General features: G+C 37.1%; 1 protein-coding gene across 11 annotated transcripts in view; it reads right to left on the reverse strand.

Moving 5' to 3' along the window:
* The window catches only part of sugct (succinyl-CoA:glutarate-CoA transferase), a 339,439-nt gene that overhangs the window by 227,364 nt on the left and 85,518 nt on the right, over positions 1-26,557 (reverse strand). For all 11 annotated transcript variants that reach the window (XR_016149389.1, XR_016149391.1, XR_016149390.1 and 8 more), the window contains 3 exons: positions 9,581-9,652; positions 9,326-9,423; positions 5,910-6,012 (listed from right to left, as the gene is read on the reverse strand). Coding sequence is in view for 7 of the 11 variants with exons in the window: in XM_089125901.1 (XP_088982027.1) it covers positions 5,910-6,012; positions 9,326-9,423; positions 9,581-9,652 (273 nt within the window). In the remaining 4 variants the exon portion in view is untranslated. The remainder of the gene's footprint in view (positions 1-5,909; positions 6,013-9,325; positions 9,424-9,580; positions 9,653-26,557) is intronic.

A 26,557-nucleotide genomic window follows, 5' to 3' on the forward strand; every position in this document is an offset into this window, starting at 1 on the left:
AACATGTAAATAGGAAAACGTTTGCGTTATTTTGCCACTCATTTGGATCAGTATGAAAGCTGCAACCAGTCACATCGAGTCTTTGTGCTAAGCTAGGCTAGCGGTGGGTGCGTCAAACAGACTTATAGCACGCACGGAGATGAAAAAGGTATGTATGGACTTATCTAACTCTGGGGGGTAAGGTGAATAGGCTAAAGTCCCAAAAAGTCGGAGTGTTCCTTTAAGACCCGATATCTTTTTATCCTATATGTGGAATTATGAGTTTTGGCATGCATAAGGCGAAAAATGGACAAAGTTAAATGATACAGATTGAAGCTTTCAACGTGGTTTAGCAGTCATGTAGTTGTAGTGTTGGAAAAAAAGGAAGAGCAATTCCAAAAATAATTTTTCAAAAGGATGATAGCTTGACCTCATAAGTCACAACAACCTGGAGATCAGGGCGGTGTGGATTTCACTCTGAGCCCTGCATGGATACTTGGAACAAACTCAGGCTTAGACTGATTATGCAGTTCAAACAAGATTCAGATAAACAAGGTTTCATTCACACATGCACGCACTCAAACAAAACAATAACATCCAGTTATTCAGTTCGACTTGGAAGCTCAAAAAAGGAGTTGACTCTTCTCCAGAAATTCTTCTCCTTCCTTTTTGTCTTTTGTTTTTTTTCATCCGTGTGAATACTCAGCATTCAACCATGCTCACATCTGGGAGCCATTTTGTCCAAGTCCAACATCTGTGCCTGGCACCTGATACGACTGGAATGATGCTCTGGAAATATCCAATATTAATATTAATAATTCACCGGACTAAATCCAGGTGTGTGGCTCAGCGGGCGATAACCTCTGCGTTTTTGCTACATTCAGACACCAAGACTGACGGCCAATAGCTCCAGACCAAAACATAACCCGACTTTCACGGAAGTGATTTTTGAAAATGAAGTGTAAGCAACCTGATCCTGCGAGCCTGGGGAACATAGAGGAACACGTCAATGGATGTCAAGCAAACGTCACTGGAAACGAAATGGGGCCATAAAAAACGTTCGAATGGTTCAATTCTTCACTTGTTGGAAGACAGGGAACCAAAAGAAAAGGTCCGTCAAAAAACCAAAATGACGACGGAAACTCAAAACACAGACAGTCTGAAACGCCAAACAACACTTTCGCTGCTCATTTCCCCCCTACGTTCAATGGGTTATAAATTAAGCTGTAGTCATTTTACCAAAACCCAAACATGCTTCAAAGGACCAATGGAAGATGAAAATAATGAGAGGCTCAACCAGAAGTTCTCATCTGTGCATGCCAGGATAATTTCTTCAATACTCAGAAAACCGACTTCAAATCCCATTTGGAAGACCAAGATCTGTGTGGTTGATCAGCTTCCATTGATGTAGAACATTGTTTGTTTGTGTAATATCACAATCAAGTGAGAACAAAAGTGCCTGTGAGCACTTAAATGTTCACAGTTGTTGAAATTATATTCAAATGCAAACATCCCCACCGGGCTCCGGGGGAGGCCGACGTGCCTGAGAGTCGAGGAGTCCTGAGTAATGCGTGTGCTAACTTTGTAAATTCTCTAGCTTCACAAGAGGAAAATGACAAGAAAAACAGGAAGGGTTTAAGTTATGCATGAAGAAGCAAGAACACTGACTTATAGTGTTTCAACAAGCCAAAGTTATGGATGAAGGTCATCCGAACAATGGCAGATTTATTGAGCAGGTTTAGTTTCCATCGCTGGTCAGAAGTGTTCACCTCCTACATCAGTTCATCAGGTCACATGACCTACGTGAGTTTCATTGACTGCCCTACCCACATTCCATCTGCTTTCCTCATTTGTCTAGTCGTAGCGCTCCTCCTCGTCCACTAAGTCTTAATATCACCCACTCGATCTTGCTCTAATACGAACCTCCCCATCCATATCCTCTCCATCTGGTTTTCTGTCCTGTACATATGCAGCTGTCCCTTCTCCTGAATCATCTCCTTAGCTCGCTCTTCACGTCTGTCGGATAATTTCCTCTGTGCCCTTGCAGCTACTGCTGATTTCTCCAGTGAACGCTGGATGTTTTTGGTTTCGCCGTTCGGTCAGAAGGAGCAATGGCTAACAGATTTGTGTTGTCCTCTTGACAGATATGATCACCAGATGGAATCGGCAGCTTCGGCTGTCAAAAGTTCACCAGAACGCAATTTGTTCTCGTGAAACTCGAGACGATAAGGACGCAGGATGTTCAATATGTCTTCAAATGGACACATTGCTTGCAAAAAGTCATTGGAGATGAACGAACCAGATTTACAGTTGTAAAAACACTGAATGCTGAGACTTTTTTAAGTCAAAAATTCGTACAAAATAACAAATATGTTATCAAATTGTATGACATTATTGTTATACTATTGATATTGTGGTTGTGATACGATTAGTTAAATGGACGGCTTGTAACTGAAAGGTTGTACCAGAGTAAAACAATTATTTTGCTCTTAAACAAGGCACTTACAGTAACCTCATGCTACTCCAGGGGGAATGACCCTGGTATACTGTAAGATCATATATTAAATAGCAAAGTAGTACACTGACAATGATTGACAACTTAAATATACAATAATTAAATGGGGTCTGGTTGATCTATATGTCAAAACAGACATGAAGCTGTTTTGACACAGTTAAGCTCAGAGCGGCACATTGATTGCGGTGTACTGTATACTGATTATAGACCATTTTGCAAGATGTAAACAACACTGGTCCAGAAGCACTTCCTGTTTCGGTTTGTAACTGTTTTCTTTATTTTACATGTAAAGAAAACATCTTAAAGATGTTTGTTTAACTTTTTGATTCAGTTTTATATGTTCTGTTGGTTGTATTTTATCCCAGCTTTTATGTAGTGTTAAAAAACTGAAACAGGAAGTGCTTCTGGACCAGTGTTGTTTACATCTTGTGAAATGGTCTATACAAATTATTGACAATCTACGGTGTATTCAAATTAATTGATGGTGGCGGACTTTTGTGTTGTGTATGATGTTCACACGAATGAAATCTGAACTAAAAAAATTATTAAAAAAAAAATAAAATTATTTATTTATTTTTCCTGGAATCAATGATAAATACATATCTGACCGCTGGAACGAACCAAAAAAAAAAAAAAAAAAAACGAGAACATCATATTCATGATGATTTATGGTGATTTTATTTCCTTTAGACCTTCGTCTAACGCTGATACATTAAAAGGGTAACTAAACCCCTGGTCAGAGCCTGACTCCACCCACTGGCAATATTTGAAAAATGCTGGAAAAGTAGGCGGAGCCCAGCGGAGGGGGGCGTGCACCTGAGACGCATCTCTTTGTATGAAACGTGCCTACGTCACCAACAACCGCTGTGTCACGCACCACCGCAAACATCCAATAGGAAAATTCAACTGCAGTAGCCACCGTTCAACCTGAAGAGGGCAGCACTAAGACGTTTTTACATCATATATTGTAGAAATAGAACACTTTATAAACAAATGCCAAAAAAGTTACTGGAATCAATGACTGGTATTAATAAAGATCCATTCTTACAGATCATTAACTAAAAAAAGTTGGTTAAGTGTTTAGTTACTCTTTAAAGTGGAGAGGCTCCCCTGTTCCAAGATGGCGGCTCTATTGACGCATTCGTTCAAATGAACTGCCGTAGCCAAGGCGACATATAGTGTAGACCTTATCATAGTATAACAGGCTACAATATTATTTTATTGATTGCAAACAATAAGGATGGAATTAAGTGTATGTACAACTACAGGCACTTTTGAGGTTGATTTGCATTTTTGATGACAATATTATAATGCATTGTGGTACTGTGTCAGTTTGTTGAGAGAAATGTGTATGTTCTAGTAATCTAACACAAATATATTTGTTCTCTTGTTGTAAAAAACTGCCGAAACGTTGAAATGCCTTCGATTAGACAACTATGAATGAGTAATATGTTTTCAAATTCTTTGAGTAAAGAGGCTAAATATAGCAAACCACATAGAAAACATGAATTATTGATGATCGCCTCACTGGAACTTCAATGAGTGTTTCAAATCCCCAAAGACAAAAACAATATCTCATAACTCCGATCATTTGATGCGATCGAGCCTCCACACGCTGATGGGACCTTTAAGTGCAAGCACTCGCTGTACCAACATGTGGTAGGAATTAAACAGTGTGTGTGTGTATGTGTGGAAGGAAACTTCTGCATCTTTGGTGTACAAAAACGGGTTCAAATTCCAGCAGTGTTAAATTCCTTGCTCTAGGGGCCTGTACATATGATAGTGTTTCACTTTTCACTTTATTAGCTACTGATGTGGATCAAAGAAATGTTCTTGACTCTTGTTTTGTAACTAAGCAAGTTTTGCTGATCCCGGCAATAATAATGGACGCTTGTTGTTCACAACTGCATGATGTTGTAGATATTACTAGACGATCTATTACCCAGGGGAGTTACTAAGCAGATAACAGGCAATGCAACTAACTTAACTACTGTACAATTTTCAGTAGCATGACAACAATAGTTAAGCTAGAAACTTTTCCACTAAAAACTCGCCAAGTAGACAAAAACAAAACATTCTAACGTATATTCAGTATTACATAGTTAAATTCGCTTTGGCAATAAGTAGATGGATGGATGGATGCATGGATGGATGGATGGATGGAGGGAGGTATGGATGGATGGAGGGATGGAGGGATGGATGGATGGGTGGATGGAGGGATGGAGGGATGGATGGGTGGATGGAGGGATGGAGGGAGGGATGGATGGATGGATCAATGGATGGATGGATGGATGGATGGAGGGATGGATGGAGGGATGGATGGATGGAGGGATGGATGGAGGGATGGATGGAGGGATGGATGGATGGATGGAGGGATGGATGGAGGGATGGATGGATGGAGGGATGGATGGAGGGATGGATGGATGGAGGGATGGATTCTTAACACTTTAAAGGTTCCATTTATGTTTCAACATATGCTACAGCATTATTCATAACCAAAAATATATAGTTTATTATTATATTTTATGCCCTAATATATATATATATATATATATATATTAATGCTGGGCAACGATTAGTCCCGATTATTCGCATCCAAAATAAATGTTTGTATTTACATAATATAAGTGTGTGTGTGTGCTGTGCATGTATATATTGTATGTATATTTATACATAATTTATATTATATATATAAATATTAATATTTTATATATAAATAACATGTATACGGCTAATATATTGTACAATACATAATATAATGCATTACTAATGTAACATTAACTAATCCAACCTTATTGTAAACTATAACCAAAAATATATAGTTTATTATTCTATTTTATGCCCTAATATATATATATATATATATATACTGTATATATATATATAATTAATATTTTTTTCTTAAATATATTGGTGCATAAGTGTATTTATATATACAACATAATTATGCGCAGTAAGCACACATGTACAAATGATTTAAATTATATTTAAAAATAAATATATATATATATATATATATATATATATAATAAAATTTAAATCATGTAAAATGTATAAATATGTTATTTATCATATTATTTTATTATTTATATGTAGCTTCAATGTAGTGTTGCACAATGTATACAAATAACATAATAATAATTATAAATAATAAAATGCAATGAACCATATAATTGTGCATATTGCAGTTAGGGGGGCAAAATAAAGTTACGTTGTCATGTTCTAGGTATGTTGCAGAAGCAGCCAAACTGCAACGTCAACATGGACAGGTTAGCCTTGACAACCAGAATATTAATACATTTGTGTTTCCTTTTGTGCCATAAACACTTGTCTGTAGCGAGTTTAGGTCCAATATAAAAATCCGTGTCCTTTAGCAAACCCACTGGTTTAGATCAGTTTCAGACCCAACACTAACCTGAGGGTTGGAGAACACCTGCTGAATGCTGTTGATAGGGCCACAGGGGACACCGGTGCCTTCGAACCGTCTCAACCACTCTCCGGTCGTGTCCTCCATGAACCTGAGGGAGGACAGAGGCATGAACGAAGCTTTGAACAGGGACAGAAGGGAGCGGTGCTGGAAAACACGATAACAAGAGCTCAAATGCAAGTCATATGTGTCCACTTCCTCTCTCTGTCAGGACAACAGCACTGTGTAAAACCACCAACACTCTTTTGAAAGATTTGACTTAATATGCCCACTATAATTAAAGTTAATCCAGGCTTCTTTTTCTAGCAATATACAAACATATAAGGTTTCTCATTTTATAAACATAATCCTCACAAAGCATGTCTTCAGTGACTGACGCTGATTCACCCACTCAGAATGTGCCCTTTGAATTTTCTACAGACGTTTTAAGGTATTTCGGTACACAGCAATCCCATTGTTGACAAAAGTATAAAGCGTGTGGGAACAAAATGTTTCAATGTCAAAAAACATTAATTTAGCTTCTTAACAGAAAGCTTTTTCCAGTTCTCACACATTGACCGCAAAATGCATCAGACGGCCCATAGCAGAAAAGTAGCAGAGACAAAGGGACATTTTTAGTTTGTAACTTCGCAGATTTATTTCTCTAACCAATAATGTTCCCAACATCAAATGTTTGAACATTTAAAGACAATTAAATGGTATTTATTACTCATTTTACTTTTGATTGAGATTGTAAAGATGCAACAGGTTTTTTTTAGCATATAAGGACTTTCTCAGAAAAAGCTGACCTATGGCTTCGTAAGATTATAAATATACTGTATGTGTTTTTACTTCCTCAAAACAGTCCCTGTGCCAAACAACAATCAAACTAAACTAAAACTATCAGGTAGAAATATAATGATAATTATAGATTCATTCATGAAATATTCTGTCATCATTTACTCACCCTCACGTCGTTCCAAACCTTCTTTCGTTCATCTTCAGATTTTTGATGAAATCAGAGATTTCTGTCCCTCCATTGACAATCTACACAACTAAACGTTCATGAAGATATCGTGAAACTTATCCATACGAATTAAGCGATTTAGTCCAAATTTTCTGAAGAGACTTGATCGCTTTATATGATGAACAGATTTAATTTAGGCTTTTAATCAAATATAAACATTAATCAACACACACACACACACATCAGTTGTTTTAAATGGAAGGTCAAACATCTTTGCTTGACGGGCAAGAACCAATGAGGTTCATTCTCGTGTCACGCATCACGTTTAAGCTTCAGCAAGAACCAATGAGCTTTGTTCTTGAGCTTATACAGTTGAGTTTCTGTTTATATTCACTGATCAATGTTTGTATTAGGGGTGTAACAATACATCGACATACTGTAGATCGATGCATCGATCAAACTACCACACATAAACTATCGATATACGGTACCTTTATTTTGACACTCCACATCCTCATGTCACTTTTCTCCACTGTAAAGACATCGTGGGTTTGTTTTAGACGCAGTCTATGGTTTTACAGCAGAAGCGACAAAGTCTATTTTAACAAATCAGAGCGCAGTATTCAGGTCAGGTGACAAGGCTGCTTGTCACTTTGAAAGACGCGCTAGCTGAGAGGAGTTTCGTCAAAGCTGACTAAAAGTGATCGAGGATGTATTTCAGCGAATTTGATGAACCCGTGATATCTACTTTGGCTCGTAAAAGGAAAATAAAAGTTGAAACTTTTTCACATAATTTTTCTAAAACAGCACGTTTTAGTGGCGAGTGAAAAGCTCTCTGTATTGCGTGTACGTTAATCACAACAACAGTCGTCTATGTCAGCTGAGGAGATTAAAGTTACAGATTAACCAAGAGTTTTATTATGTATCATAGCAATTACTTTGCTTATTTATCTCTGAAACATGAAATGTGGAGTTATCTGCTTTTGCCACATGCATATATATATATATATATATAAATCCTTTCAATTAACTTTAATATAACAGAAGAATTCATTTGCAAAAACAGATAACTTCGTTCTTGATCGTTTTCATCAGTGTTGGGTAAGTTACTCAAAAAAAGTAATTAATTACTAGTTACTAATTACCTCTTCAACAGTGTAATTAGATTACTGTACTAATTACTCGCTCTAAAAAGTATTTAATTACTTTTAATTACTAATTACTTTCAAAAATCCCATATCAATCTCAATCAGCTGAATAATACAAGGATAGACATGAATCTGTTTTAATTCTTTCAAATAAATACTATAAAATTGCATTATCCTTAAACTGACCAAGGTGGAGAAGGTTACATTATAAAAACATACTTTTTAGCATCAGACAATACATTTTGATGTTAAACCCACTATTGTTTTATGTCTGATCTCAAACTTTTTTCATACATATTTTACAATAATTCGAGTGCGGTCGTAATATTTAGACACCTCATAAAATGCATTCGAATCGCTGTGAGATCGGATTGATCTATACACAGTATTTACCTCAATTACATCAGAAGTAACTGTAATTAAATTACAGATAAATGAAGAGTAATCCCTTACTTTACATTTTCAAGGGAAAAGTAATTAAATTATAGTAACTAATTACTTAGTAATTAGTTACACCCAACACTGGTTTTCATCATGTTTTTTTTTTTTTAAACTTGTAACAAACAACTTGTAAATGTTCAAACATATCTCCAACTTGTAAATTTTCAAAGAGTTTAATTCAACTTTCATGTAATATATTTGTGGATGTATTGTGAGTTAATAAATGTAACTGGTTGTGTACACTTGGCACATAGTATCTAAATATCGATTAATCGATTGATATAGCTCTGAATCGAATCGTAATCGTATCGTATAATTTTTTGAGGTATCGGCAAATATCGTATCGCTGGCTAACAGAATCGATATTGTATTGTATCGTATCGTGTATCGTGATTAACTGTCCGATTTACACCCCTAGTTTGTATGTGAATAAAGCCTAAATTCAATCTGTTCATCACATAAAGCGATCGAGTCTCTTCAGAACATTTGGACTAAATCGCTCAATTCATATGGATTAGTTTCACAATCTCTTTATTAACTTTTTGAAGCATCAAAGTGGTAGTTGAGTAGCTGTCAATGGAGGAACAGAAATCTCTCAGATTTCATCAAAAAGATCTTCATTGGTATTCTGAAGATGAACGAAAGTCTGATGGGTTTGAATAGACATGAATTAAGGTGAACTAACCCTTTAAAGTAGATTAGCCCATACAAGTAAGAAGGTGACATCAGTCGAAAAAGGTGGTGAAGTGGAGCAAGCTAATACATTTTGATGAATACGCTATCCTCAAACATTTACTGACTGGAATAATGTGCACAGATGAATGGTGCACATTACTCACAGGTTTAATTTTGATTTCACGTTGACGTACCTCTCGGACAGAATGTGCAGCAGCTCTTTGCGGTGCTGGACTCTTAACTGGTTGCTTTTGTACTTGGGGCATTCGGCCAGACCGTTCATGCTCAGGACCTTAGGCAAACAGACACGTTTTGTGAACCCTTTTCCCATCAGTCAAAACAAATGCATATAGCTATAAAATATGACTGTGACTGAAATGTACAAATAAAGCTTGGGTAGATTTATTAATATGCATATTTTGAGTCCATAATAAAAGGTCTCTGCTTACTTTGCACACTTTCATAAATTGCTGGTCATTTCCCGCTGCCACAACCAAATATCCATCTTTGGTCTTGAAACCCTGCAAACATAGAGATTTAATAAGCATACAGAAGAGACTGCCAGATAAACTGTGTAAGCAATAAAGACAAACCTCACATACCAACGGACATAAACAGAACGACAACATTGAAAACTTTGATATGATAAAATGTGTAACTAGTGCAACAGTATTTCTTGCAAATCTGCATCTAATGTTTATTTTCTCTAGGGTTCGCCCACTTAAAGGAATAGTTCACCCGCGGAAAAAAAAAAAGCACAGTCATTATTTTCTCAACCTCATGTTATTAAAAAACCTATAGCTTACTTTCTTCAGTGAAACAAAAAAGGAGATATTTTTCTTCACAAGTCCACAACTGACCACAACTTCTCATAATGAAACAAGAAACAACAGGAGTTTATTATGGTATATTTATAGTAGTGTAGTAAATCAAAAGTCTTATACTTTTGTCATACAGGTTTTTAACTAAAAAAGAGGACGATGATGGCATAATGGACCCTTTTCACAGACTGTGATGAAACGTTTACACAGGTATCTAGTAATTTTTTAATATATATTAGGGCTGTGCAAAAGTTAATTGCGATTAATCGCATCCAAAATAAAAGTCTGTGTTTACATAATATATTTGTGTGTACTGTATATAATTATTTTGTATATATAAATACCTATGCATGCATGTATATATTTAAGAATTATTTGCGCTTAAACTCTGTTTATATATATAAATACATAATCTATATTATATAAATATAAATATTTTATATATGAATAACACATTTTCTTAAATATATACATGCATGTGTGTATATTTATATATACAAAATAATTATATACAGCACACACAAATATATTATGTTAACACAGACTTTTATTTTGGATGCGATTAATCGCAATTAATTTTTGCACAGCCCTAATATATATATATATATATATATATTGGTTTTTTTGTAAATTAATACACATTCATAACACTATGTTTGCAGTGAATAACAAAATGTTTCTAATACAACGGCTGAGGGCTCTACATTTAGAGCAAATGCAAATACAAAAATTATATTTTGCTGTCATCTCCCATAAGTTTACCCAACTATGATGACTTCCGCTTCTGGGAACCCTGGAAATATGAAAAAGGATCCATATTCATTTAGTAAAACAATTTACTAAAAGATATCGCCATACAATACTAAAAGATATCATAAACACTCTAAAAATGCTGGGTCGTTTTAACCCAACTTTGGGTCAAATATGGACAAACCCAAACGTTGGGTTAAAAATGCAATTAAAAAAATGTAACCCAATGGCTGGGTTTGTCCATATTTCACCCAAAGTTGGGTTAAAATGACCCAGCATTTTTTAGAGTGTATACATATACAGTATCATATACACATATGTGTATATATATATATATTTCAATGTGTTGCAAATAAGGCATTATCTAATTAAATATGCACTGATTTGGATACATTTCCAGAACCGAAATTTCAACACCAGATTCAAAACTGTTTCGTTTTGTTGACATATTGGAGATAAAGTTTTTTTGAAGGAATGTTGGATCTCTCATAATCCCTTCATAAATCAGATAATTATGGAGCCCCTAAAGGGACATGGTGAAGGACAATTTAAATTTGCTAATGCTTTTGTGTTCTCTAATTCTCAGAAAATGATAAATTTACAAACCCCTTGGTCTTCAGAATATAGATAGGAAAAAAATAACGTTTGGTGTGTGTAGACGCTGAAGAAGAGATTTCTGGCTCGGCGTCTACATACGCCAAACGTTGTTTTTTTTCCAATCTATGTATTTTTTTTTCAACATCTATATGTGTTGTTCTTTAAATCTACAGGAGCAAATAGATAAAGTGCAATAAAAGGAACACTCAAATGGGTATTATGCATGTTTTCTTTCCACTAGCCTGGAAGAAGACAAGTTATGGAAACCAAAAGACCCCAAATTGACTATTGCATGAAAATCAATGGTTTTGTCTTGCCTTAAGGGTAATATTAGAGACATGTGCTTCTCAATGACTAATACATTAGAAGTTGCATCTAATCTTTGGCAGGATCACAATGTGCAATATGCACATTAGCGGTTTAATGGAAAATCTTTCAACGAAAGATCAGGCCCACACATTCTTCAGGTTGAACTTTGCGGGTCAGTGCTCCCAGCAGAGACGCCGATTCATCCATTCCGACAAACCCTACTCCAGACTCAATGCCTGCTGGTAAAAGTCACATGAAATTCACATGAAAACAGCCAAACCGAAAGCTTTCCGCAGAGGTAGGATAAACAACAACCCCAAACCAAGCGGCACCTCTGGGACGATCTTCCGATGCCAGTAAAGCCACACTGAACGGGAATCAACCGGCGTGTCAAACACAATGATTCATTCCACGTTTTCATCTCGTGAAAGATAACAAACTGGCCAGAGCATGCAGACAGGCCCAAAGTCCAACTAACGTGACCTTCTCAAATGCAATCCATCAGCGTCCATTGGACCAGACCATCTGCATGAGTAAATCAAGACATTGCTAATCGTCTTTTGGCCACAGCAGCACACCTTAGAACAAAGCGTGCATTCATGGCCACAGTCTCTCTTAGCACAAGCGCTTTGCTCTGTGTGTGTTTACTCTGCTGCCCCATGGCAGTACAATAGGTCGAACGAGAAAGTGCATGGACCACGGTTAATGAGACAGTGTTTTGACAAAATGTAACCCATCAGATTAAATGATTTCAAATGAATAAATCAAGCCCGGGCCAAGAGGTCACATGCCTGGGGAGTCCAGGAAACAGCAGGAAGGCAAATACACAAACACTTCATCTTAGTGTGGGTCCAGTTTGACTCATACAGCGACAGAATTCAAGCCCAAGTTGCCCTTGGGGTGAAATCAAGCCTACGGGGATGTTTCCAAACTCGTGCAAAGCACCCTGGGGCTCGCTTCATGGCGTTCAACCTGACTTTCTTTGATAAGATCTGACATCTTTTCCTGTTGTGTGCAGTTGAAAGCAGGGGCCAAAATGAACACTCGCCAAGCTCAATTGCGGGTAAAATTGGATGGTAACTACACAACACGAACCCACTAGTCTTTAGACAACTTTTTACCCTCTGTGGTTTTTCTAGGATGCCTAAAAACGTTTCCCTTCAGGACCTACTGGCTCAACGTCTACTTACACCAAACGTTAAATTTTTTTCCAATCTATTTTTTTTCCAACATCTATACTGTGTTGTACTTTAAATCTACAGGAGTAAATAGATAAAGTTCAATAAAAGGAACACTCAAATGGGTATTATGCATGTTTTCTTTCCACTAGTCTGGAAGAAGACAAGTTAAGCCTAGTTCACACTACGTGATTTTAAGCCCGATTTAAGCCCGATTTGCAAATCGTTGAGTCGCCGACAAGTCAGGGTGTTATCGCGTGCAAATCGCGGGCGATTAGCGGACGATTAACGCTCGCCAATCAGTTAGTGTGAAAGAGCCAACAACGTATCAAAGACAGCTCGCAGACAGGTCACCGAGCTCAGAAAAATATCTAGCATGCTAGATATCTCGCGCAGTCGCGCGACTCAATCTCAGTGATGTCATGAGTACAGCCAATCATAGCAACGCATGGGTTGAGGACACCAGGTAAATCTTACTTTTTCTTTTTTGCATTTTTTTTTTCTCAGAGCAGATCGTCGAGCAAACAGTGTGCAGCACTAGTTTCTGTCTGACGTCCATATTCGCGTGTTGTGTTCTTCTCTGCAGTTTCGCGTCATTTCTGGTTCGTTTTATTGCGTGGTTTTTCGTTACAAAACATGGTTTCTAGACCAGATAGAATCGTGTTGTTGTCAACTCGTTATTTGTTTGATTATTTTCAGGATTTAGACCGTATTATAGTACTGAAACAGCTCATTGAGTCACAAATGATATGCTCTTATCATCCGATCGTGGTTGTATCTCTATGTAGTGCGTTGTTAACTCGTGTAGTGAGTTACCTCCTGTTGTGGATCAATCACGTTGTGTTGTGTGGTGTGAACAGCTAAACAACTTGAACACTCATGATTTCACTGAGAGCAAGTCATGTAGTGTGAACTGCACAGTTCAGCCCGACATTTTAAAATCATGTAGTGTGAACTAGGCATTATGGAAACCAAAAGACCCCAAATTGACTATTGCATGAAAATCAATGGTTTTGTCTTGCCTTAAGGGTAATATTTGAGACTAGTCTTTAGACAACCTTTTACCCTCTGTGGTTTTTCTAGGATGCCTAAAAACGTTTCCCTTCAGGACCTACTGGCTCAACGTCTACTTACACCAAACGTTAAATTTTTTTCCAATCTATTTTTTTTCCAACATCTATACTGTGTTGTACTTTAAATCTACAGGAGTAAATAGATAAAGTTCAATAAAAGGAACACTCAAATGGGTATTATGCATGTTTTCTTTCCACTAGTCTGGAAGAAGACAAGTTAAGCCTAGTTCACACTACGTGATTTTAAGCCCGATTTAAGCCCGATTTGCAAATCGTTGAGTCGCCGACAAGTCAGGGTGTTATCGCGTGCAAATCGCGGGCGATTAGCGGACGATTAACGCTCGCCAATCAGTTAGTGTGAAAGAGCCAACAACGTATCAAAGACAGCTCGCAGACAGGTCACCGAGCTCAGAAAAATATCTAGCATGCTAGATATCTCGCGCAGTCGCGCGACTCAATCTCAGTGATGTCATGAGTACAGCCAATCATAGCAACGCATGGGTTGAGGACACCAGGTAAATCTTACTTTTTCTTTTTTGCATTTTTTTTTTCTCAGAGCAGATCGTCGAGCAAACAGTGTGCAGCACTAGTTTCTGTCTGACGTCCATATTCGCGTGTTGTGTTCTTCTCTGCAGTTTCGCGTCATTTCTGGTTCGTTTTATTGCGTGGTTTTTCGTTACAAAACATGGTTTCTAGACCAGATAGAATCGTGTTGTTGTCAACTCGTTATTTGTTTGATTATTTTCAGGATTTAGACCGTATTATAGTACTGAAACAGCTCATTGAGTCACAAATGATATGCTCTTATCATCCGATCGTGGTTGTATCTCTATGTAGTGCGTTGTTAACTCGTGTAGTGAGTTACCTCCTGTTGTGGATCAATCACGTTGTGTTGTGTGGTGTGAACAGCTAAACAACTTGAACACTCATGATTTCACTGAGAGCAAGTCATGTAGTGTGAACTGCACAGTTCAGCCCGACATTTTAAAATCATGTAGTGTGAACTAGGCATTATGGAAACCAAAAGACCCCAAATTGACTATTGCATGAAAATCAATGGTTTTGTCTTGCCTTAAGGGTAATATTTGAGACTAGTCTTTAGACAACCTTTTACCCTCTGTGGTTTTTCTAGGATGCCTAAAAACGTTTCCCTTCGGGACCCTATGTGCCGACATACAGTGGCGTTTAACAGCCTGGGATCACATAAAGTCTTAGACCTGTGTTGGGGAGTTACATTATAATATATAAAATGTACGACATATGTGTTTTGTTTAACAGTGTTGTTAAATTATTAGCATTTTTTTTTAACATTAAGGGCCCTATTTTAACAATCTGAAACGCAAGTATCAAGTGCAAAGCGGGCCTTGGGCGCTGTTGTTATTTTACTGGCGGGATAAATGACTCGTGCCCAATGCAAGTTTAAAAGGAGTTGGTCTGAAATAGCTTCATTATTCATTATTCAAATCAATCAACCAATCAGAGCGTCATCCAACACACCCTTTAAGAGCAGGTGCGCATGTTGCATGGCGGATTGTTATTGTAATGGCGGGTTTAGATGATGATAAAGGTGAAATAAATGTAAAAATACAGGAAATATGAGTTCACAATTCAATATCCAATATGTAAACTGATACAGAGGCATTTATGAATCCAATTTGTCACTGGCGAATTATTTCTACAACGATTATGCCTGCTTCCTATGACGAGAAAAGGTCAAAACAGTCAATCAAACAAACTTTTAACAATTACTATCTGCACAATTACATTTCCTGCGAACGTTTTAAGCATTGAGATGAGCATTAGCTGAGAATGACACTGGGCTGTTATTATAATGAGGCTGATGTGGGGGGATGAGTAACTTTTGAGAAACGGGATTATGATATCCGATCCGTGGTTCCAGTAAAGAGCCTCAAAACGGAATATTGTCCTGTTTTCAAGCTGTGTCCGGCTCACAAGCTGAGATGTTTGAGATATTTACCAAACTCAATTACCAACAACTGCAACACCTGCCACTAAATGCAATGGTCTGATATTATATACCAAATATTGAAATAAAACCAGAAATTTCAGAATTAAACAGAATTTACATATATCCATGTATATGGTCAAATATGGACAAACCCAGCCATTGGGTTGCATTTTTTAATTATATTTTTAACCAAATATTTGGGTTTATCCATATTTGACACAAAGTTGGGTTAAAACAACGCAACATTTTTAGAGTGTAAGCAATGCCAAAATAAATCGGCTTTTGGAAGTTTAAAAAGGAAAATAAAACGCTGCCAAAATCGTGTCCAATCAAACTCAGTATGGCAGTATTTGGCACAAATTTCACTTGTTAATACGTCTAACATTTTGCCCAGTCTTTGCTCCAAACAAACGTTAGATTAACCAAATATTTGTATGTCCATAGTTTGTTTCTCCTAGTTTCTAATGCGTTTGTTTTTACATGTAGGTTAAAAAAGTGTCAAATGAACAGAAACTAAATCTTTTATCCGATAATACTGTATATGTTTATAATCTTCACTTATATACACATTTCTGACATATTTGGGGAGCCCATGTCATCAAGAAGTTTGACAACCTCGGCTCTAGAATAGAGAAGAGGATTTTGGTCCAAACCCTCCCTCGCTTTCCCAAAGAGATTCTCAAACCAGAAAGGACAATTAGCAAACCCTAATTGAGCCCCAATCTGAAAGTAACCTAATCAGTCAACATTCATTTTTAGTTTTGATTTAGTGCTGGCAGAGACCTGCAGCCTTCGTGTGACCCTGGGGAAATGGAGACATCAATACAGTTCTCACGGAAGACAAAGCACCAAACAGTCTATGGTTGATTCATTACATTATTCATTATATCATATTATATAAATGGCCTATGAGATGAATCATGACATCCCAAACAAGAGTCTGAACACTAGCGCGACCTCCTCGTTGTAGTGTTGGGACACTTGTTTGATACGAATGGTCACCTAGCATTATCAAAAGAGAGGCTCGCTTTGGGGAAGCCAAGATCCTCTGAGAATAATAAACATAGCGACCAATAAATGATTGAATTGTTTTATAGATGATAAATGAAACACAGCCACATTTGTCGTCACTGAAAGAAATAGGGAAAGAGCCGTGCATGAACACAGTAATTGTTTTAAGTTTTGGCAGCACCCCACGTCCATGTGGGTTCGCTCTCTTTTCACATTAACCAGCCTATCTAACAATATGTGACTTAAGCTTATCTTGCAGCTCACAAATACCTATTAAGCAAATAAATCATACGTATAATGAGAGTGCTAAACATTTATCATGTTGAGAAGATGCTTCCATTTAATGTTATATGTTGCAATTTGGATGCTGGTTTGATGGCGACTTCTGTATCATATTTGATACGCCAATTTCGAAGGCCCCTAGAAGATCAACATGTTTACTGAAAACCTGATGTACACAGTACACAACATGCCAACTTTTTTAGCAAGTACGAGGTATTAATAATTGTAAAAACGTCCCCCTTCAGGGCGTGGGTCACATTTGCTGTGAAATCGTTATTGCTTTTTATAAAGTAAACGTAAGAATTACTGGTATGTAGTTAGTAATATTTCAAGATGAACACTGACTGGACTGCAGCAACTTGATTATGCATCATTTTGTTTAAAAAAAATCATGTTACTTTTTAGTCATATAAATATCAGATGTTTTTGCTCAGTCTGGCCTTTGAATAATATTGAGTTGTTGTTGTTTTTTTTCTCCTGAGTATGAGCTCCATATTCACACTATATCATATGAGCTACATATGCAAACTTTTTATATTAGATGTATTTTTTTGGCTATTTTTCTGTCCGTTTCATATGCCAGGCTTTACAGGGTAAACCAGAAATAATTTCTATGTGGTACAGCATAGCCTAGGTTTCCCCATGCTGCCCTGCCGCAACGCGATTTTATTCACAATGCTAGGCAGCCTGGACACCATGAACCAAATTTTCCCCTGAGATAGGGAACCAATCACAGAAGGGGGAGGGAGCGGCGAGACGATGGTGACGTATATGCGACACACCGAAGCAGATTGTTTATATCTATGGACCATGGCAGCGGACGCGAAGTTACCTTTTGATACAGCCTAATGTTTGAACTTAAACATATCGGCTCCACTGATTTGCTGTTCCCTTTTACTGGTGATTCACTTTTTAAATTTTTACTCATATAACGTTAGCCCTTTTTGTTAATCACATATTTTACCATTTCATGTGTTTTAACAGCTAGATCGTGTTGCTATGGACGCAGTTGTTCACTCCGGTAATATAATCGTTTTTAAACTCATGTTTAAATCAATATTTTGTGTCAATATATTGGTTTCTTTGGGAGCTAGCCATGTTATAAGTGGGAAAATGTGTAGCAAGGCGGTTGTTACAGCGAATACAACCCCTTCAGGCTGATTCAAGACCCCCCTTTACGTTAGAGTTCGCGGGGTTGTATTCGAAATAACAACCGTCTCGCTATACATTATCCCTTACTTTTATTTATTTATTTCTATGAGGGCTGACAAGACAAAATAAGGACCGTCAAGTGTGTTTAAACAGTGCGGTACAGCAACCAAACCAGTAGCACTACCATTTTTGCACGGACCTTTCACTGATAGCCTGTTTCATTGACGTGTTCTCCGAACGCTTAAGAGGAGCCTTGTCTCGCCTTTGAATGAAATGACTAGGAAGTAGAGCCAGACCGATATATCGGCCGGCCGATATTAGCATTTTCCATAATATCGGTATCGGCAGTTATAATGGCCGATAAATGAATATTAAAAAAATAAAATAAAAACGGACGAAACACGCTTCAATCATCTCTCCTTGGCCTGTTATATTGAAAATGTATGTTAACAAAAAATATCGGCCGATATATCGGAATATTGGATTTTAAAACCCAAAAATATTTGTATCGGTATCTGCCTTCAAAATCCTTTATCGGTCGGGCTCTACTTGGAAGGACCCGTCCTGCCAAGGTAGTGTCCTTGACATTGAGAAACACGTTTTGTGTATACATAAATCTTCTAAATCTCTGACCCATCGTCGTCTTCATCGTCTAAATTTTTACTCATATAACGTTAGCCTTTTTTGTTGATCACATATTTTACCATTTCGTGTGTTTTAACAGCTAGATCGCGTTGCTATGGACGCAGTTGTTCACTCCGGTAATATAATCGTTTTTAAACTCATGTTTAAATCAATATTTTGTGTCAATATATTGGTTTCTTTGGGAGGTAGCCATGTTATAAGTGGGAAAATGTGTAGCAAGGCGGTTGTTACAGCGAATACAACCCCTTCAGGCTGATTCAAGACCCCTCCGCTTTACGTTAGAGTTCGCGGGGTTGTATTCGAAATAACAACCGTCTCTCTATACATTATCCCTTACTTTTTTTATTTATTTCTATGAGGGCTGACAAGACAAAATAAGGACCGTCCAGTGTGTTTAAACAGTGCGGTACAGCAACCAAACCAGTAGCACTACCATTTTTGCACGGACCTTTCACTGATAGCCTGTTTCATTTACGTGTTCTCCGAACGCTTAAGAGGAGCCTTGTCTCGCCTCTGAATGAAATGACTAGGAAGTAGAGCCAGACCGATATATCGGCCGGCCGATATTAGCATTTTCCATAATATCGGTATCGGCAGTTATAATTGCCGATAAATGAATATTAAAAAAATAAAATAAAAACGGACGAAACACGCTTCAATCATCTCTCCTTGCCCTGTTATATTGAAAATGTATGTCAACAAAAAATATCAGGCTGATATATCGGAATATTGGATTTTAAAACCCAAAAATATTTGTATCGGTATCTGCCTTCAAAATCCTTTATCGGTCAGGCTCTACTTGGAAGGACCCGTCCTGCCAAGGTAGTGTCCTTGACATTGAGAAACACGTTTTGTGTATACATAAATCTTCTAAATCTCTGACCCATCGTCGTCTTCATCGTCTAAATTTTTACTCATATAACGTTAGCCTTTTTTGTTGATCACATATTTTACCATTTCATGTGTTTTAACAGCTAGATCGTGTTGCTATGGACGCAGTTGTTCACTCCGGTAATATAATCGTTTTAAAACTCATGTTTAAATCAATATTTTGTGTCAATATATTGGTTTCTTTGGGAGCTAGCCATGTTATAAGTGGGAAAATGTGTAGCAAGGCGGTTGTTACAGCGAATACAACCCCTTCAGGCTGATTCAAGACCCCTCCGCTTTACGTTAGAGTTCGCGGGGTTGTATTCGAAATAACAACCGTCTCGCTATACATTATCCCTTACTTTTATTTATATATTTCTATGAGGGCTGACAAGACAAATTAAGGACCGTCAAGTGTGTTTAAACAGTGCGGTACAGCAACCAAACCAGTAGCACTACCATTTTTGCACGGACCTTTCACTGATAGCCTGTTTCATTTACGTGTTCTCCGAACGCTTAAGAGGAGCCTTGTCTCGCCTTTGAATGAAATGACTAGGAAGTAGAGCCAGACCGATATATCGGCTGGCCGATATTAGCATTTTATATAATATCGGTATCGGCAGTTATAATGGCCGATAAATGAATATTAAAAAAATAAAATAAAAACGGACAAAACACGCTTCAATCATCTCTCCTTGGCCTGTTATATTGAAAATGTATGTTAACAAAAAATATCGGCCGATATATCGGAATATTGGATTTTAAAACCCAAAAATATTTGTATCGGTATCTGCCTTCAAAATCCTTTATCGGTCGGGCTCTACTTGGAAGGACCCGTCCTGCCAAGGAAGTGTCCTTGACATTGAGAAACACGTTTTGTGTATACATAAATCTTCTAAATCTCTGACCCATCGTCGTCATCTGGTATCATTGACCCGATTGGCTATGAGCTACGTACAGGCGCATTTGATAGACATTTGTAGCACCCAATAATACGGCTCTGGGCATTCGTAAACCACGCCTCAAATACGAGAAAATGAACATGTGGTTTCCAGACCACGTCTCAGCAGAAACTGCAACATAAAACCCCATATTTAAAGATTCAGATGGATGATTTCATTACATATGGCTATACGTCCAGCCTTGTGTTGGATTAGTGGTTGGGCTAATGATATCTGTTGGTTTCGTGGAGTAGGGTACAGCTTAGTGTGGAGAGTTTCGTTTGGTCTGGGCTGGTTTCTTTAACATCTCAGTGAAGTCTGAAAGCAAAACGCTAGGTTTCTGGCAAGCGTGTGTCCAGCGAGAGTCCCTCGGCTAGACTAATGCAACACAGCCCCACTGCGGCTGAGATACAGTGTGCTTTGAATCTATATCTGATCTGCAGTTGAAGAGTAAGGAAATGACAAACATTTCATTGATGATTCCCAGCACACACTTGAGGACGATACAAAAGTGTTTAACATCACGTCCTACTTCGATTTCAGGGTGTCCGCGGGGTTTTAAAAAGTATTAAAAAGTGATCAATCAAAATTGTCAAATTTAAGGCCATTAAAAGTATTAAATGTAGTCTGAGAGGTATTATTTTTTTTTAAATTAGGTATTATTTTTTTTCAGACTATCAGGTGTCCTATTTTGTGTTTGCGTTAGTCCGTATAAATATGGGCTTTAGCTTATCTGGGCACAATCAAAGATCTTTCATCTCTGTCTATGTTTGATGCTGATGTCATATTCAGTGGCTGGACAATATGACGATATATACTGAGGCTATATAACCCTGATATAAGTGATCTAGACCTACCTATATTGTATTTATAAAGCGTTCACAGGCAAATTTGCTTTAGCCTATGTAGGTCTATATATTGCTTTCATCAATCAGGCAAACATAAATGTCAGGCGACACGATTGCTGGCTGCATGTCAATATCCATGGATCACTGGATCTTTAGTAAGTTGTTAGGAGTCCAACTATATCGAGTCCAACATTTAGTTTAAATTGATCAAATTGTTAGTTTTAGTCGCATTTTTGTTTAATAGTTTCCCCTATTAAATCCAGTCACACAGCAGATCTTTTGCCACTCAGTCAGGTTGAGGGGGGTTGTACCGGCGGGAAAGTGATGTCAATGCATTCCCTCTATTGTTTGGTGTGTAAAACATCAATGTCAACTGGATGGGAGCTAATACACTTCGGTCGCAAATGCAATCCACTAAACATAAAAATGAAATGCGTGCTCTAAATCTATTCATTTTTGTATGTTATAAATGTCAAAATCTGTGTAATAGAAAGGTCGCTGGTTAACACTTGCAATTCTGTGTCGTGATGGTTTTAAAAAAAATTCTGAAGGTAGTAAAAAAGGTATTAAAAAGTAGTACATTTAACTTAAGGATTACTGTATATACCCTGGATTTGAAGAGAATGCCACCGTCTTGTGTCAAAATGTCCATTTGCTGAGCTGACCAGTAAAGCATGTTTGAACTTTTTCTGAAGTAAATGTGAAGTGCTAAAGTGTTACAAATTGTTTAGAGCAGAGGTTTTCACACTTAAAGGAGTAGTTTACTTTTGAAAAAAAACTTTTGCTGATAATTTACTCACCCCCATGTCATCCAAGATGTCCATGTCTTTCTTTCTTCAGTCGAAAAGAAATGAAGGTTTTTGATGAAAATATTCCAGGATTTTTCTCCATATAATGGACTTCAATGGGAATCAAACGGTTCAAGGAAAAGACAGTTTCAGTGCAAACGTTTCAAAGGGCTTTAAACGATTTCAGACGATGAATAAGGGTCTTATCTAGCGAAACGATCGCTCATTTAAAAAAAAATTAATTAACAAAGTTTAAGTTTTATAAGCACAAATGCTCGCCTTGCTCTGTTCTGTGATGCGCGTTCGTGACTCTCCTGTTCGAACTCGTTCATCATTCATTTTGATGAACGAGTTCGAACAGAAGAACAAAAAGAGGTCACAAGGCGACCATTTTGTGCTTATAAAGTTTGTTATTTATTTTTTAAATGAGCGATCGTTTCACTAGACCCTTATTCATTGTCTGGAAATGTTTAAAGTCCTTTGAAGCTGCACTGAAACTCTCATTTGGACCTTGAACCGTTTGGTTCCCATTGAAGTCCATTATATGGAGAAAATCCTGGAATGTTTTCATCAAAAACCTTAATTTCTGTTCGACTGAAGAAAGAAAGACATGGGCATCATGAATGACATGGGGGTGATTAAATTACCAGCAAAAGTTTTGACAGATTTTTTTTTATTTTTGGGTGAGCTACTCCTTAAAAAATAAAAATCCACTAGATAGTGTGCATGCATCGAAAGTGTCTACAGCCAAAAGAGTATACTTTGAAAAGCTCAACTGTGTGTGAAACTGAGTGGAAAGCGTGCCAATAATCCCTTTACTGAAAGTGTTACTGAAAGTTCTTGGACTTCATGAACTCACTTTGAGCCCACTGTGACACCTCAGTTAGACATCATCCCACTGAGCCTGACTCATGCATTCCCACAGTGAGCAGAACAAGGGTACTGAGCCCCGGTTAACCAGCATGCTTCTTCTGTATTCTGTGGACTGAACACAAAGCACACTGAATCTATAAACCAAACCACTGCTTGCTCTTTAACCCACACGGGGATGCAGGGAGGAAACTGTGGGTGGACGTGAAGCGCAAGTAATGCTGTCAGCTCACATGAGTGATTACCCCAAATCCACTGTCTTAGGACACAACAGCATAGTAATAACAAATTTTTTATGTTTTTTAATAATAATAATAATAATAAATAAGTATCGGAGATTGAGAATCAAAAAAGTTGGATTAAAGTGGTATAGTGGTAAAAAACTATTCTAAATTATGAGAATAACAATATAGTATTACAAGTTAAGTAACAGAAAACCTCAAAATAAGCCTAATTTATACCAAGAGATTTTTTTTTTTTTTTTTACTTTTTGATGCCAAGGAGCAAGGACGGAAATATGATGATACTCTACAAGGGAGCCTCTTCATTAAATATTAAACCAGAAAATTAAGTGTGATATATTTATACTGTACGTTACTATTTTTAATGTTTTTGAAATAAGTCGCTTATGCTCATCAAGCCTGCATTTATTTGATTAAAAAAATACAGAAAAACACAGTAATATTGTGAAATATTATTGCAATTTTAAATAATGTTTTTTTTTGTAATTTAAATATACTTTCAAATATAGTTTATTTGTGTGATGCAAACGTTGTGATGTTTATTTATGTAAAGTCTTCAGTGTTACATGATCCTTCAGAAATCATTCTAACATGCTGATTTTTCTATCAATGTTGGAAACAGTTGTATTTTTTGTAACCGGTGATGAAGCCCTGGACCACAACGTAATAAAAAAATAAAAAATAAAATAAATTTGTATTTTTCGAGATTAAAGTCGAAATATTTCAAGATTAAAATTGAAAAATTACCATTATAGGACGTTATAAAATATACTGCACCGGAATAGACTTTAGCCTACCGGAAAACATTTTTCAGACTGGATGGAGATATCCATCTTAATGAATGAATGAGGCATTTATTTAGCGCTTTCATATGTCTACTAGGCTTACACTCAAAGCACTTTAAATTCATATCAGAGTATCTCTACCACTATGGTTATTAAATCCAAATGATTGGATACAGAATGATGCACTTAAAATCCAGAACATATTTACGGTGAAGAGACAGAACGTTTACTGTTATGTTCTCGACCCAGATGTTGCCTATAGACGAGCACGACACCTCAGAAACACAGTCACTAGCACCGATGTAGAACTTTGTTGAAAGCATAGATAAAAGTAAAAAAGCTACTATTTTGTGTTGATCCATGGCTCTTCGACTTCATAAGTGCATTTTTTTTACCTCCACACACACACGCGCACGTTCTGAGCCAGTGGACGTGCACTGTTATGAATGCACACACTTCTATGAAAGACTGTATTATCGTAATGTTTCGACTTTAATCTCGAAACGTTTCGACTTTAATCTCGAAACGTTTCGACTTTAATCTCGAAACTTTCCGCTTTAATCTCGAAACATTTTGACTTTAATCTCGAAAAATTTTTACTTCAATCTCGAAAATTTTGACTTTAATCTCGAAACTTTTCGACTTTAATCTCGAAACCTTTCGACTTTAATCTCGAAACGTTTCGACTTTAATCTCGAAACCTTTCGACTTAAATCTCGAAACCTTTTGACTTACTTTAATCTCGAAACCTTTCGACTTTAATTTCGAAACGTTTTGACTTCAATCTCGAAACGTTTCTTCTTTAATCTCGAAAAGTTTTGACTTTAATCTCAAAACGTTTCGTCTTTAATCTCGAAACGTTTCGTCTTTAATCTCGAAACGTTTCGTCTTTAATCTCGAAACGTTTCGACTTTAATCTCGAAACGTTTCGTCTTTAATCTCGAAACGTTTCGTCTTTAATTTGCATGTCACATGGCATGTCAAACATCTCAACAAAGATAAAACATATTAAAGAGACCATTTGAAAAAATGGGATCAGAATTCAGCATTTCCTTCTTTCTTTTGCAGAAGCAGAAGCATTCAAATTATCCTTTATTACTTTACTAAAGATTGCTTTCATGAGCTTATGATGCTTTGCTGAAGAAATGGTGTGAAAGGTCACGTCACCCGTCTAATTAAAGTAAAACCGTATAATGTTTATTAATATGTCAGCATGATACTAATGTAAATCTTAATCCAGTGACACTAGATTGCAGTATATAAACAAAGCATGCACATAAGCAGTGGTTTTATTCCATCTGTGCACATTAACCTCACGGTCTCTCCAGATGGGACTCGCTTTGACCTCACAACATACTTTCATTTACCCTGAGAGGGAGTTGATAAGTCACGTGAGGTGAGGAGTCCAGCGCACACAGGTCAGTGAGGACTTATGTCACCAGATGAGCTGCACAGAAACAAATGTGCACTAAATAAGCGTTTCTGCCTGATAGTGCTCTTGAGGTACTAATGAGATTTGGCATGAAGCCTAGACACTGAGGTACCATGTTTGCAGGGGAGAAACTCAATATCCTGAATGAAACAGATGCCATACAGAGGCAGCGGTGTGACTTCAGATCTTTTGGGGAGCCTCAGTGTTTCTGGTGTGATGTGTGGGGTGAGCTATCTGAACTGACCCCTAACACTAAGTGTAAAATCTTGGCACATTACTCGTTTCATGGACATGAATGATAACTCAAATCGTGTGGCTTGTTGGGGAGAGATTGCGATCAGATTTACAATTTTAATGGGCAAAAAATCATCATTAGATGTGAGCACTTTAGACTTAGCCTGTAAGCAAACACACGGGTCACATGCATTACCTCTTAGGACACCGGGCAAACTGGAGGTACTATTGCATCAATCGGCTGAGATTTTACTATGCTTTTATACTGATATGGAGATATGTTTGAGATATTGTCTCAAAATGAATCCCATGAAAGCGGATTAAGTATTTATTAACATCTTGATATTATTTCTTTTTTATTTCCCCAATGAAGAAAGCCCACAAGGCTTGACTCTCATTGAACTCCCATATGTAGGGAATTACAAACCTGCACACATATACTCAAACGCACATAACTATAGAATCAATTCTTAATGCATGTGAGCGGCATCAGCGTTTATCACTGGTTCGCATTTAAAGTTTGTTTAGAGAGAACGTTGTCATCATAGCAGCCCCTAATTTAATAGCAAATGATCATTTTGACGGAAGTGAATCAATCAAAACTAAGTTTAGCTGGACATTAACATTAT

The sequence above is a fragment of the Pimephales promelas genome, chromosome 22, assembly GCF_988280905.1.
Source record: "Pimephales promelas chromosome 22, fPimPro1.hap1.1, whole genome shotgun sequence".
NCBI lineage: Eukaryota > Metazoa > Chordata > Actinopteri > Cypriniformes > Leuciscidae > Pimephales > Pimephales promelas.